Source organism: Elephantulus edwardii, unplaced genomic scaffold (assembly GCF_000299155.1).
Source record: "Elephantulus edwardii isolate Elephantulus edwardi_28Jun2011 unplaced genomic scaffold, EleEdw1.0 scaffold00033, whole genome shotgun sequence".
NCBI lineage: Eukaryota > Metazoa > Chordata > Mammalia > Macroscelidea > Macroscelididae > Elephantulus > Elephantulus edwardii.
In genome coordinates, this window is record NW_006399783.1 from 11,952,052 (window position 1) to 11,968,288 (window position 16,237).

Below are 16,237 nucleotides of genomic sequence, written 5' to 3' on the forward strand. Positions count from 1 at the left end.
CCATGTAGCCAGTAGTTCAAGACTAGAAACCCTGAAATGGGTAAAAGTGCAGACTGTTATCTGGAGATGTAAGTGTATGTTCTGGAGGGAGAACGGGTCTCATTCTGGGCACTGGGAGGCACATTTAAGAAATCCCAAATCAAAATAGTGTCATCATGGGAGCTGCTGATGATCTGAAATTCATCAAACTGTAGCCGGAACACACGTCCAGAATGTTCCTAAGAAACATCAAAGGTTAATGAATAAAAGAAAAACTGTATAAACCCTTTTATCTCACCATGAAGGATTTAATAAAGGACTCCTAAATAATCTTCTAAAGCTTACTGAGCTTTGTTCTGCACTCTAAAAATTTTTTTAATTTTAAATCTTTTCTTTCATTAAAGTTTATCACAGTCCATTAATGTTAAAAAAGAGAAATGATAGAGCAACTTCACTCGATACATTGTAAAATCTAAAATAGGTGACATTACATTAACAATAAACAATCAGAAGCATTTCCATTAAAAACTCAAAGAAAATCAGAGACCACCTAGTTAATTTATCATGTTCCAATCAGTGTGAAAAACCATGAAATAAACAGAAAGTAGATTTAATGAAAAGATATATTTGTTCAATTTCTGAATGATTTTCACTTCAAAAACACAACCAGATTATCAGAAATTAGTCTAATAAAATTTCTGAAAATAATCATCAAAACTAAAGGGAATATTGTGTGTTCTGTGAAGAACCTGGTCTACCTGCAGATAAGAATACCTGTTCCCATATTTTAGATATAGATCATTCCTTAGAAGATAGTTCAGTTGGCATATTCTCATATTCTGGTTATACAAAGTTAAAAGGAGAATTAATCTTTCTCAAGTCTCTTTCTCAAGAATTTCTGTTAGAAGCACCCTGGAAGGTGGGCCTACAGAAGACCACCCTCCAGCCTGGGGAACCAATGCCATTTGAATGGATCACATACCACCAACGTGCGTAGACATAATGTGCTTGCTGGGGCTCGAGGGTCAAGAGCAGCTTGCAAGTCCCAAACTTTAATTTTCCTAGAAAGAAAATGAGATTGCAATTAGTGGGGGTTGTGGAGGAGTGGTAAATATATTTGCATTTCTTTGACAGAAAAAAAGGGTATGTGTATCTACATACTATAGATGCTAATTGACTTTCACTCAAATTTTTTTTTTTAAAACCCAAAAACAAAAAAACAAAACCACCGAATACAGACTATGGCTGTTTTTACTAATTATTTGACTTTACAAATTACTCTTGAACAGATATATGAAGAAATGTTCAAAATCACTGGCAATAAGAAAAATGCAAATCAGAATCACAATGAGATACCATTTCACCCCAGTCACGGTGGCATAGTTTAACAGGACAACAAGCAATAAATGTTGGAGCAGATGTGAAGAGCTTGACACTCTCACACACTGCTGGTGGGAGTTTGTAAAACGGTACAACTAACTACTCTGGGAAGGCAGTTTAGTGTTTCCTCAAAAAGCTGAACACAGAAATCTAGTATGACTCAGCTATTCCAGTGCTACCAATACACCCCAAGGAAAGCAGAAAGGAGACATGAATGGAAATATGGCATCTATGTTCATAATATTATTCACAACAGCAAAATGATAACAGCTCAAATGCCAAACAACAAATGAATTATTTTGAATACTACATGGGAGACACTGGAGAGCATTATGAGTGAACTACCTCAGTCTCACAAGAACAAATCCTGAGTAAGATCATTACCATAAAAATAGAAAGATAACTAGTTAAGATGTATATCAAAGTCCAAGGTGGAAGGGGATAGAAGCCAGGTGGCTGCAGGTGGGCAGGGGGATAGCATGGGCTCTCAGATTTTGATGGGCAGAAGGAGTGAAAGAACTAGGAAAGATCCAGTAGGTACCTGAAAAAGTGGGATAATGGAGGGCAAAGACCACTGGTAATCAATTTATAAAACACAATATATCCCCACTTGACTGATTTCATATCCTTGTCAAAAATCAGTTGACCATAGGTAGATGTGATTTCTGGGTTCTCAATTCTATTCCATTGATCTATGTGTCTGTCATTGTACTAGTACCATGCTGTCTTAAACACGGCAGTGTAGTAGGATTTGAAATCAGGGAGTGAGATCTCTCCTACCTTTTTTCTATTTTTAAGAAGTGCTTTGCTTATTCGGGGCTTCTTTCCATTCCAAATGAAACTGGAGATTACCTTTTCCATCTCATTGACAAAAGGAATGGTATTTATATTGGGACTGCACTGAACATGTAAATTGCCTTTGGTAGTATTGCCATTATCACAATATTGAGTCTTTCTATCCACGAGCAAGAGACATTCTTTCACTTCTCCAGGTCTCCTTTTGTTTCTTGTAGTAATGTTTTGTAATTTTCTTTGAATAGATCCTTTGTGCTTCTGGTTAAATTTACTCCCAAGTATTTAATCTTGTGATTAGCTATTGTGAAGGGTATTGTTTTCTTAGTGGAGAAACAACAATCTTTTAAAAATGGTTTTGGCAAAATTGGAAAAATATCTGAAGAAGACTCAAGCAAGATCCATACCTCACTCCATATACAGAAACCAACACAAGGTGAATCATGGATCAAGGACTAAAACCAAGGACTATAAACTTCATTGAAGAAAAGCTTGGAAGAACTCTAGTAGTCTTAATCCACAACATAAACAGTCTTCCAAATATTCTGAAAAATCTATAGCTAGGTGAAGATAAAACTGATGACTGGGACTTTCTAAGAATCAAATACCTATGCACATCCAAAAACTTCTCCAACAGGGTAAAGTATTTGGTAATGACATGTCAGGTAAGGGACTTCTATCTAGAATTTATAAAATACTTGAGCACCACAACAAGATAAAGGTAAATAATCCAATAGAAAAATGGGCACAGGATATGAACAGACATTCAGATGGCCTACAAGCACATGAAGAAATGTTCAAAATCCCTAGCTCGAAGAGAGATGCAAATCAAAACAACTATGAGATATCATCTCACCCCAGTCAGAATAGCAAAATTTAACAGAACAGTAAGCAACAAATGCTGGCAAGGCTGTGGAGAAACTGGAACCCTTATTCACTGCTGGTGGAAGTGTAAAATGGTGTAACCACTGTGGAAAATGGTGTGGTGCTTTCTCAAAAAGTTGCAAATAGAGATATCATTTGACCCAGCAATTCCACTACTGGTAATACACCCTAAAGAGACCATAACCGCCATCCAAGCAGATATATGCACACTCATGTTTATCGCAGCTTTGCTCACAATAGCAAGGAGTTGGAAACAACCCAAGTACCCATCAACAAACAAATGGATAGAGAAGCTGCGGTATATTCACACAATGGAATACTACACGGCACTGAAAAACAAGGAACTTATGCAATATTATTCAAAATGGGTGACCCTGGAGGACATTATGCTAAGTGAAGTGTCTCAGTCACAAAAGGACAAATACAGAATGGTGCCACTGTTGTAGAATGGGACTGACATCAGGGTTGGGGTAAGAATGAGAAAAACTGGATAAATTATGTATACTGCATTGAAACAGATGAGGGAAAGAACAATTTAAAAGCGATATATGATAGGGTATTCTGATTATCCCAGGAGTCCAGAATTAAGGTTGCATTGTGGGGTGTACTCAGGGCGGGGGCGGGTACAGGTGAGTATACCAATGAAAGACTTTTCCTTTTACCTTCCGGGGGGAGGGGGGGAGGCCTAGACCGGGAGAAATGTGCAACAATGAATGAATGGAAATCCAAAATCTCTGTAAATGTTCATTAAAATTAATAATCATTAAAAAAAAACCAAAACAAAAAAACAACCACAATGTATATGAAGTACAGTATCAAAGAATGAATGGTAAAAGATCTTCAGAAAAGACCAAAGATGGATATGTTTCAGGCTTTTAGATTAATAATAATTAATTATATAAAATACAATGTGGGAACTCTGGTGGCGTAGTGGCAAAAAGCTGCACTGCAATACCAGAGGTGGAAGGTTCAAATCCACCAGATGATCTGCTGGAGAAGAAGGGGCAATCTCTTCCTGTACCAGTCAGATCCAATTTGACAGTACACTGACAAAAAAATAATAAAATTTTAAAAATACCATACAATGTATATGAATGATTACTGGCAAAACAATAAAAATAGAAGAGGAAAAATATCTACTATAGAATAAAGTTATTTTTGTTCTAATTATGTGACTTTAAAAAAAATTTTCTCTTGACTTTGGGGAGGGTGGGCTAGGGGAAGCAGGCAATAGAGACATTCTCTATACATGCTGAAATTTCAAAGATGTATTATTTTAAGAAAACAACTTCGGGTTATCTAAATTCAATTCTTGACTTGATAATCTATGTCACCAAATTCATTAATCAAAGGTTCTCTGGGGCTGAGTAGGTGCTACTGACAGAGGCGAGGGCTCTGTGAAATTCCAAGGATACCTTTCTCCAAACTAAGCAAATGCTAAAAGTTAATAATAGGACTATAAACAGATCAACTAGACTGTCTGTGAAGTGTCTATAAGGTCATCTTGAAAGGTTCACAGTTTCTATTTGTGCATGAGACCTTTTTATAGGATTTGTACAATAGACCAAAAGGGGAAGAGAACAGTCTTCTCACTTTCCTCACACACAGTCTTTCTCTCACTCCTGGGTTATGGCAATGGACAGAATTCCCTCATGGTCTGTGCTACTACTACTAAATATACAGGAGTCAGAAGCATAAGCTTAAAAGCCTTAGTGGCTCTGCTACTCTATGATTTGGGGGAAGATGATTTGTATTGTTCAGATCTGATTATCCTTACCTGAATAACTGGCTATTTAAATTGCCAGCTAGTATTTCTATAGAAAGTATCTAGTACTGGACCAAGCCCATGTACAGACCTTAATAGAGAGCACTTCTCATTCATCCTGATAAGCTTACAACACAGGAATTGAAAACAGGCACACATACCCATCATAAGCTCCACTGACAATTCGCTTGTTATCAAACCGGATGCAGCGAACCAATTCTTCATGTCCTTCTAGGACTCTTAAACAGGCGCCACATTCAATATCCCACAACCTTGAAAGAAAATTAGAGCTCTGTGAAACCAATTTTTCACACATGATTCACACTATTCTCAAAATGTTCTTGTTATGTTGGTTTAATTGAGCCATCTGACATACAGCTAACCTATCAGCAGGTATTCATAGAGGTTTTAAATCACACAGGCAGAGACTGCACATCGTTCTCCCACAGAGCAGATGGTTGATTCAAACGGCAAGCCTACAGAGCAAAACTTCTTGCCTCTAGGTCACAAAACTCCCTCAAATTCTTTCCATAGGTTCCATAAGACATTTTCACTATATGAGAATTCTTTATTTTCTTTTCCTTCCAACTATAAATGTTGCAAGGTCTAAATGTGCATTTACTACACTTTAGCAGGAACTGGGTGGATAGAACAGGAATGATAACTGTCCCCCTGAGAGATAGCCAACTAGATGGCACCTAAAACACACAGGCTTAGATATGCTTTTTTTTAAGCACTAACTTGCAATAAAGCCTACTTTGTAGTATCTTTTCAACAGCTTGAATAATTTTTTAGTCGTGTGCATGTATTACTACTTACATAAGATCAGCAAACAAAAATCTTTAATTTTTTTTAATTTCTATACAATCCTGAGTGAAGCAAGCTGTTTGTAACAACGGGAAAGTTGGTAGTTCTAGTCTACCTAAGAGAACATGGACAAAAGCCATGGCAATATGTTTCTGCAAAAATGACATCCAAGAACCTATGGATCAGTTCTATTTATGGGATCATGATATAGAGATATAGATAAAGAGAGATTATAGAGATATAGACAGTGGCATCCACTTCCTAAATAACAGGCCTCTGGAAACTATCAACTCTGATAAATGTGATAGTTGTAGAGGGGCTTCAGGCCTTTTGTTCATAGGGTTGATATGTGTTGACTCGAAGGCAATCCAGAACAACATACAAACACATACTAATGGTAAAAAACTTTTTTTGTTTGTTAATTACAGGCAAATGGATTTTTTGGGGGAAGATAAGGACTATCACAGGCAAGAAAGTAGAAACATGCTGCATGGCGGAGCCGTAATTACACAAAGCTAGGGGATCAGGCTTCCACCTCTGGGATTTCTGGCCTGGAATTTGAGGTTCACTCAGATGAGAAGAGGGAGCACTGCGGGTAAGGCCAAGCAAGCAGCTGTAGTAACTGAAAATCTCCAGTCACTCCCTAAGGCATAGATGGACTGTCTACTCCTCTTGTGATTTTCAATTTTGGAAACCCAAGGGAGAGTTGCTATGCGTTAGAAATTTACATTTTTGAGATTAGAACAAGGGTACCAGCATGGTAGGTGACATTTCCTGATACATCTTAGAGGTACCTCTTTCTTAATGGTGGAGTTCTCTAATTTATATGGTCAGAGTGAAGAAACTCATTAAGTACATGCAGTGTATTAGAAAATCCTAGTGGCTTTATTAAGACTTGTTTCTCGGGACAATTTGTATAACAATTGTGAAATTAGAGATTTTCTTCTATTTTTCAATTACTATTGCTTTCTCTGCAGTAACTAGGTGGAAAAAATTCAAAGTTGGCAAACTAATTCAACATAACTTCTTTTTTTTTTGTTTTTCCACTAGTTCTTATATATTCAATAAGAATTAACCATAAAGGCCTTCAGAAAATCTAATCTGTGTTGGTGATGATGGTTCCTTGAGTTGCTGTAAACAGATCTAGTCAGCACTGCTGATAAGACTCTGAAAGTGCTTTCCATCTGCAAACTACACAGCAATATTCATGATTAATTTCTTGTAAAACCTCCAAAATTTCAATCAGAAAGTGAAGGTTTGATGCTGAAACATGAGGTAATATCACAAAGCATGAGTACAATAGAGTAATTTTATGCTATCTCAAAGGGATAAAAATTGGGGCAGTATGACACTATTTCTTTATAAATAAATTCAACCCAGTGTTTACTTTGCTCATCCTTCAGACAGGATGATTATGGGTTCAATTATGGACTACTTCAATAAAGTGACTAACATAGTAAAGCAAGTCACCTTTTTTTGTTTCCCCCAGTACACAAATAAGTTCTATTTACCCTTATTCTATAGTCTATTAAGTGTGATAATGAAATAGTTTTGAAATCTTATAAATAACACTGAAATGCAGGACAGAGAAATTAAGTAAGCAAATGAGGCATGTCTGTATTTGATTATAAACCACCAAATGCAATCCTTTGATCCTATCAGTGCTGGAATCATGTAAGATACTACCATGTGCTGGAATAGTGAAAAAGTGACTTGAAATAAACACACAAGTGTAAGGGGAGTTCTTAATATAAAATATAATCATCAATGCTTAATGATTATCTGCTAAAAAGCAAGAATGCCCCAACAGTGAATGAAGATGCAATACAGCCTTGGGAGAGAGGTGACTAAAGCGTACAACCTGTTAGGAAATGAGGCAGACAACAGTCAAAGAGGAGGAGCACCAGGAGCTCTGGTGGCCTGGCGGGGAAGGAGGTGCACAGCTGATCCAAAGAGAGAAAGCAGATCAGGTCAGTTCAGGGCACCTCACCTGTCCTGGAGTGGTATTACGTGATACTGGATGGAATGGACATTATAAAATCATATTTTTTATTAATAAATTAATTTTTTGAGTGAAGGTTTACAAATCACACTGATTTTTCATATAAAATTTTGTGAAAATTTCTGGATTATAGTATTTATGTACAAGGGAAATCTCTGAGGAAGACCCAGCTATACAGAGATGTTCCTTGTTAAATTTTTACTCACCTAATAGTATTATCTGACGACCCACTAACAACCAGGCGATCCCGATACTGTAGGCAGGCAATGCCACGCTTGTGCCCGTTCAGGGTGCGAACAAATTCACAGGTACTTGTGCTCCAGACCTGGGCAACAAAACCGTAATATTTTTAAAAATTAATAAAGAGTAGTCTTATAAGAACACATCTCTTTTTCCAAAAGAAATCAGAGCTTGTGAAATTAATCCAATATCTGTTAATGAAATAGTTACCTCCTAATTCAAAAAGTGGAAGCTAGAAGATAAAACAGTTTGGGCATTTTCTTGGCTATTACATAATAATAAAATCAAAATAAAAAGGAGAGGAAAATGGTCTCAAGTCTTAAGCGATGGGGAAAGAAAGGGTCCCGTCTGAAATGGTTGACATTCATTCATATAAAGCAAAGATACTGAGCTAGATGTTACATTTTCATTCCAAGAGGCACATCAAACTCAATGTAGCTGATGTGAAAAGTTTTCAGCTCCACTTATTTTGACACAATGTTCCTAATATTCTGTATACAGAACAAATAATAACTTCTTTTGTGTGACCATCTGTAAAACATAGATGTGTGCAGATAAACTCAACTATAAACTGCACAGGGTGATGCAGAAAGTGCTCTGGATTATTTTACCAGGTGTATCTGCAGCTCTAGTAATATGAACAGGACAACTGGAAGTGTACCTGAAAAATTAGGGATGCTAAGTTCCTCCTTTATACTATATATATAAAAAAGAACCAACAACCAAAAAAACTAACACAAATGGATCAAAGACCTAAACATAAGGATAAAATTCTAAAACTAAAGAAGAAAACACAGGAGTAAACTTTTTTCCCCTTACAACAGCCTGTGAAGACAATTTATTTTTTTTTCTTTTGTATTCACTGTTGCAAATTTTATACCTTTCCACCTTCAGCTCACCTCACTGTATACCCTTTGTTCAGATTGTTATCATACATATAATGCATAATCATGTATTCTTTTCAGACATTCCTTCCCCTCATCTGTTGCAATGTAATGTTCATTGTCTATATACTCTTTTCCCATTCCCTCCCCAACTCCCCCATGTCTGTTCTATTTTAGAACAACAGTGTTATATAGTATTTGTCCTTCTGAGATTGAGATATTTCACTTAGCATAACATCCTCACAGGTCCCCCATGTTGTATAATGTTTTACTGTTTCATTTTTACCCCGTGCTGCATTATATTCCATTGTGTAAGTGTACCACTTACTATATCAATTCGTTTGTTGAGGGGCACTTGGGTTACTTCTATCTCTTTACTATTGGGAATAATGCAGCAATGAACAGTGGCGTGCATACATCTGTTTGAGTTGTGGCTCTAGTTTCTTTAGGGTATGTTCCTAGTAGTGGAATTGCTGGGTCAGATAGTATTTCTATTTCCAACTTTTTTAGAAAGTGCCAGACCACCTTCCATAGTGGCTGTACCATTTTACATTCCAATCAGCAATGAGTAAGAGTTCCAATTTGTCCACAATCTCTTCAGCATTTGTTGTTTGCTGCCCTGTTTACTTCACTATTGTTGCTAAGAAGAGTTAACTTTTATGGTCATGTATTAGACAATGGTTTCTTAGATACCAAACCAAAAGTATAATCAACTTAAAAAAAATTCATCGACATTAACCTTTTTGTGTTTCAGAGAGCACAAAATGAACAAGAAAGTGATATGCTAACTCACAGAAAGGAAAAAGTTGCATATATTTACAAATCATATATGACAAGAAACTTATATACAGAATACATGCAGAACTTTAACAAATGAGTAACAAAAAAATATTAAGAACAAAGCAATGGAATAGACACTTCTTCAAAGAAGATATACAATGATGAATAAGCACGTAAAAAAAAGAAAACACAGATAAGGACACATACTCGCAAGGATATCCGATACACTATTGGAAGGACTGTAAACTGCGGCAAACACTTGAGGAAACCGTTTGGCAGTTATATCTAACACATGGAGACTCCCAAAGAGTGACTGGTGGATATGACTGCTAAACTATTGGTTACCAGGCCAACACATAACACACAATGTCACCAGGACTCCTTAAAACTACCATGTTGTTGTTAGGTACCATTGAGCATAGTACGACTCATAGTGACCCTCAAGACCTGAATCCTGTCCTATCCTGTGCCATCCTCACCACTGCTGACACACTTGAGCCCATTGCTGTAGTCACCATGCCAACCCACCTCGATGGAGGTCTTTCACTGGCCTTCCACCTTTCCAAGCATGATGCCCCTTTGCCTCTCCTAGCAACATGTCCAAAGTGTAAGACACAAAGTTTTCCATCCCTGCCTCAAAGAAACTCTCTGGCTACTCTCAGACACACACACACACACACACACACACACACACACACACACACACAAATTTAAAAGACATGACAATACAAGAACTTGTATTCAAATGTCCATAACAGCATTATTCTTAAAGTGTTCATAAAATGTTGAATAAATAAAATTACATATCCACACACAATACAACAGTCTTAGACTCTAAAAAAAAAAAGGAACAAAGTATTGATACAGGCAATAGTGAGTGAGTGAGTGTGTGTGTGTGTGTTAGAGCAGAGTAAGACCAGCTAAACACAAAATAATTATTCCATTATTCTATTTACATGAAATAATTATACTGACAATAGATTAGCAGTTGCAAAGGAAAAAGAATTAGTAACTGCTAATGACAGTAGGACTTAGATGAGGGTTATGAAATTAGATAGGAAACACTGCACAACATCAAAAATATACTAAAGCTAATAAACGATATACTTTTAAAGGATCAATTTTATGGTGTGTGCATTATATGCATAAAAATGTTGTCAAAATCAGAACTATATTTAGCATATTATATGAATCATGCCAAGAATCTCTAGTGGCAAAGTATGTAGCTTCTTGTTCTGCAAACCGAAAAGGTCAGCAGTTCAAAATCTACCAGCTGATCACGTAGAAAAGATGGGCTGCCTTCTCTCCCATTTGAATTTACAAATGCAGAAATTGATGTTAGATGGATGGCTGCTTAATGGGAACTACCTCAAAGGCAAGGGATGAGATTCATGGATCAATCAGCATAAAACAAAAATGCTCATCATATGTGTCTCTCTAGATTGTTGAGCTCCTGCACACAGGGATATATATATTGTGTTCATCATCACTTTGTCTCTAACAGGAAGTGTAGGGTGTATAAGATTTTGGCAGGCTCCCAAAACTAGGTTCATTAAATGAATAAAACTAATTTCAGCTCTACCACCAAGCAGCTATATAATCTCCAGTAATATTCATCACCCCTACACACACACACACACACACACACACCCCTGTAATAGGAAGTGTTGTGAGCGTACTGTGAGGACTAAGAGAGTCAATAATGGAAAGCTTCTAGCGTATAGCACATGTTCAATATACTTGTTCATTTTCCCTTAAAAAAATATTAACCATATCATTAAAACAGGTATGTATACAAACAGATGGGTAAACCCACGTGTACTGAAGTATTCACTACAGCAAGAAATGAAAATTAAGATGATGAAATATCAACAGATGAATGGATAAACAAACTATGGTATGTACGTACATACATACAGTGGTATCATGCAACCTTAAAGAATTACAATGAAGCATCTCATAACAGGAATAAGCCTAGAAGACACTATGCTGAATAAAATAACCTAGACACAAAAGGGAAAAATTTTATGAGTCCACTATTAAAAGTATCCGAACAATAAAATATTTTCTGAAGAAAGGAAAACTAGTAATTAGGCACATAGTTAGTAAGTTTGGTGAAAGGAAATATAAATGGTGCTTATAAAATTGTCACAGGATAAAGGACTGTGATCTACTCTTGACTTAGGTCACTTTGCTCACATCTGGCCTGAGACCATGAGAGCATAAGGAGTGGAATGGCCTCATGGGCTTATGCACACAAGCAAGGAAAAAGACAAATCTGGCCAGGTATCAGGTGAATATAAGGCATCTCTGCTTTATCTTGGTTCTAAAAGGAACAAGATTAAGAAAGGTTATGGCAGGAGACATACTTACTTTGATGGTCCTGTCTCCAGAGGCTGACACAATGTACTTATCATCAAAATCTACTACATTGACAGCAGCTCGGTGACCAACCAGGACACGGCGTAAAGTGATATCAGTGGCAGATGCCATGTCCCACACAGCAATGGAGCGGTCCTTGGAACAGGTCACCATCAGTCCATTGCTGAAGCGCAAGTGCAGCACAGCCTCGTTGTGATGGATCAGCGTGTTCAGAACTTCCCCCGTGTTCACATCCCAGACTCTAGATAAGGACATAAGGACACAAGAGCATGGGACTCAATTATTGAGAGTGCTAAGAAAAGATGTCTGAGCTAAAGGTCAAATTTTAATAGTAAGTCAAATGGGTTTTAGTGTTTGGTGATACCTAATAACTTTAACAGGAGCCACAAAAAGCAGTTTTTTTCGCTGAAATGGTTTCATATAAACTAAGTTCTATCTCTGCCAAGGTTTATATTTGATGGTCAAATATTCAGAGACAGTATTTGCAGGATTGTGTTGATGGCAAAGAAGATCTCTCAAGTCAACACCCCTTTGCAGGAAATCTAAAGGAAAAGGACTGTGGGCCGGAGAGCAAGGGACCATTCCAAGCTAAAGGTCCTTGTTTATCTTTGACAGGAAAAGATTCTTTTTATCTTTTCTATTTACTTCAAACTAGAGATTATAAATCATGAATTTTCCTCAATCCCTCAAAAGTATTTATTTATCAACTTTTTTTATGGGCAAAGTCAGTGCCTCCTTAATACTTCACATTTGGGACATACGGTTCTTAAAGATAGTATTTGTGTAAGGTTTTAAGTAACTTGTCATCTAAAGAGAAAGTTTCACAGAGTCAAAGATAGATAAACTTAGGTTTCCAAGATTAAGTCATGACCAGCAGAAGTAGTGGTCTGGGATACTAACCCAGTGAAAAGACACTACCATAGAAAGAGGTGGGTGGAAAAAGAATTCAGGAGTGAGGCAAAGGACAAGTAATGATAATTAACACAAAGAGAACTTGAGGGGAAGGAAAGAAGAATACAATAACACAAGAATAGGTTAGGTAATTATTCTATTCTTAGGTGCTCTTGCTCTTGTAAAACCTAAGTAAAATAAATGAGTCAGTATCTCACTCAGCCCAGAAAGGCCTCTCATTCTCATCCACACTGCAGATCTTCCCCAAACCACAAGTGGTTCAATCAAGATGTTAATGAATATCTCTGGGTTCAACACTAAGATCTTTAGGCTCAACGCTATACCTAAAGCTTTAACTGTGTGGGGAAATGTCCTTGCCCAGGGGTTCAGGCATGAACACCAATGTTTCCTTTCATCTCTCTAACTCCGAATCAGCTTGACTATTACTTCCTTTCTGCAAGGGCATATAGTAGGAGCTTCATGACTCTGCCCTTGGGGTGGCAACTGACAACTAACGAGTGTCTTCATTACTAGAAAAGGTATGTCCTTTGAAGACAGTCTGAACCAACTAACTTGATATAAATTCAAGTCAGAAAAAAAAAAAAAATTCAAGTCAGTAAATTTCTATCTGGGACTCAGCAAATTGTTTAACCTCTGGTCTCTGCATACTATAAGACTGAGGATAGTATTATGCCATGCTTCTAACACACTACTAATTTCTCAGATTTAATTTTCCTCGGAATCCTACAACATATACTTTCTTCTCTCTGCTCTGGAAAAACCAGCCTATTACCAGGTAATTTACTGTACAGGAAAGCATGTTCCCAACATTATAATGTACAGATATGTTATTGTTATTTGCTGTTGAATCAAGACCAACTCATGACAGTCCATGCCTAAACAGAAGGCCTATCTCCTGCAGTATTGCTTAGTGGGGTCAAACCACCAAATTCTTTGCTACTAGGTTCAGCATTTAACCATGTGTGCCATCCAGTGGTTCCCACACTGAGAACTGTTATTAGGTCTCATCAAGTTAGTTCCAACTCACAGAAGGAAACCAAATAAAAACAAAATACTGCCTGGCCCTTAACTATATACTTCAGCCCATTGTTGTAAACAGCATTACGTCAATGCATCAAATTGAGGGTTTTCCTCTTTTTCATTAACTCTATACCTACTTTCATTTCCTAGGTCCCTATTGAAAACATGCCAAAAATATGTGTAAGACCTAGTCTTACCTCCTAGCTTTTAATGGGAATAAGAACCACTTAACCAAAATTAACCTTCCTACTTGCACTGCTTAAATCATCTACATCAGAAGAGATTGTGACGTGCAGCATATAAAAACAAGTATAAGAATGTGTGTGCCAATCTCAGAAGAGGATGTGAATGAATCTCAGGTTCCTCATGCAAAGTACGAAAAGTTCAGATCAATGAAGCCTCACCTCACTGTAGAGTCTGAAGAGCCAGTTACAATGACACGTTCATCATACTGGAGACAAAGGACAGAGCCAGTGTGTCCTGTTAACACTTTCAAACATTCCAAGCTGGTTTTATCCCAAATCTAAAAGGCAAAAGTACAAACAGTGACTGTCATTTTTTGATAAATGCTACAGTCTGATCTCATTACATCTACTATAGTAAATAACTACTGCTTTTAAAAATTATCTGCATAGTGACATCGAGATAATCTTATTCTTAGACATACACATCAGTTTTATTTTAAAAAAATAGGAAAAACTGATTCAAAGAAAACCTTGACTACAGTGGTTTTTTTCCTGCAGGTGTTCTCTTCACCTCTTTCGTCACCTGAAAAAGAATACTACCATAAATGTGAAGTGACCCCTTTTTAATGGAAATGGCAAACAAAATACTAAACACATTTCAGTGTCTTTTACACAGTAGCCAAGTATTGCTTTTCATTTTTAAGTGAGTGGAGTTATTCTAACATAGCGTTATTCTGGCAGAGTTGAGACAGGACAGGCAGAGAATGAAGTACAAAAGGTTTCCAAACACTGAAGTAGGTAATAGCACGTATACTTCTGCTTTATTATTACTTATTTTAGAAATCAAATGTAGAAGTCAAATGAGTTTTGAGATTTACATTCAATGTAAATGAACTGCTAGCTCAAGGTGAGCCTAGAAACCATCTGCACCTTACAGTTGTTGTTGGGCTCTGTTAAGTACAACTCACAGCCACCCTATGAACAACAATTTTTTTTTTTCTTTTAATGAAAGTTTACAGAGACTTTGGATTTCCATTCATTCATTCTTGCACACTTTTCTCCCTGCCCACCACTTCCCCCAGCCAGTTCTCTTTGAAAAGTAAATTCTTGTATTGTTATAAAATCCCCCCCACCCCCCAGTCCACTCCACTATGCAGCTTTCATTCTGGCTCTTGTCATGACAATAATACCTAATCATATATTCCTCCTAAACAGTTCTCTCCCTCATCTGTTTCAATGCATTATACATTTTTCCCCTCTTAGCTTACCCCCAACCCCAATGTCAGTACCGTTTTACAACAGTGGGCTATGCATATTTCACTCAGCATAATGTCCTCCAGGGTCACCATTGTGAATAATATTTCATGAGCTAACCTTGTCTTAATTTGTGCCATCTTAACACTTCTCAACACACCAGAGCCCGCTGTGGCAGCCATCATGTCAATTCACCTGCCTTAGGGACCTCCTCTACCTTTCCAAGCATTATGTCTATCTCCAAAGAATAGCCCCTCCTAGCAACATCCCTGAAGCATGTGAGCCTCATCATCTTTGCCCCCAAAGAGCACTATGGCTCTACCCATTCCAAGAAATATTTGTTGTTCTTTTGGCAGTCTATGGAATGTTCACTACTTTTCACGGCCACAGCTAAAAGGTTTCAATTCTTCTTCTGTCATCGTTACTCATCATCCAGCTCTCAGATGCATACCAAATGATCAGAAAAATCATAGGCTGAATCAAACGCTCCTTTTTCCTCAAATTGATACTATTACCCAATAATTTGGAGAGGTACCTCACTGCGGGCTTTTCCAGTGTAATGTGTCTCTTCCTTTCCCGACTGCTAGTACCAAGGGTGTTAACTGTGGCTCCAAGTAAGATGAAGTTGTTGACAATTTCATTCATTCCTCCCCTCCCCCATCTATCACAATGTTACACAAGAATCTCTGTTTTCTTGACACTGAGACGCAATCCATATTGAAGGCTACATTCCTTGATCTTCTGCAACAAGTGCTTCAAGTCCTCCTCACTGTTAGGAAGCAAGGTTGTGTCATCTGAACAACGCCAGTTACTGATAAGCCTTCCTCTGATTCTGACACCACATGCCTTTTCATAGAGTCTGATGTTGTTGTTTGTTGTTATGTGCCGTCGAGTCGCCTACGACTCATAGCGACCCTATGTACAACAGCCCTAAACTCCGCTCTGTCCTGTGCCAATCGCACTGTCTCCG

The 16,237-nt window shown here is 37.4% G+C and overlaps 1 protein-coding gene across 4 annotated transcripts in view; it reads right to left on the minus strand.

Moving 5' to 3' along the window:
- The window catches only part of FBXW11 (F-box and WD repeat domain containing 11), a 146,783-nt gene that overhangs the window by 5,316 nt on the left and 125,230 nt on the right, over positions 1 to 16,237 (minus strand). For 3 of the 4 annotated variants that reach the window (XM_006884346.1, XM_006884345.1, XM_006884347.1), the window contains 6 exons: positions 14,233 to 14,351; positions 11,888 to 12,137; positions 7,817 to 7,935; positions 4,963 to 5,073; positions 962 to 1,040; positions 31 to 218 (listed from right to left, as the gene is read on the minus strand). In XM_006884346.1, coding sequence (XP_006884408.1) covers positions 57 to 218; positions 962 to 1,040; positions 4,963 to 5,073; positions 7,817 to 7,935; positions 11,888 to 12,137; positions 14,233 to 14,351 — 840 coding nt within the window. In that variant the 3' untranslated portion in view covers positions 31 to 56. Of the gene's footprint in view, positions 1 to 30; positions 219 to 961; positions 1,041 to 4,962; positions 5,074 to 7,816; positions 7,936 to 11,887; positions 12,138 to 14,232; positions 14,352 to 16,237 lie in introns of those variants that run through there. The other variant, XM_006884348.1, reaches the window with a different exon arrangement.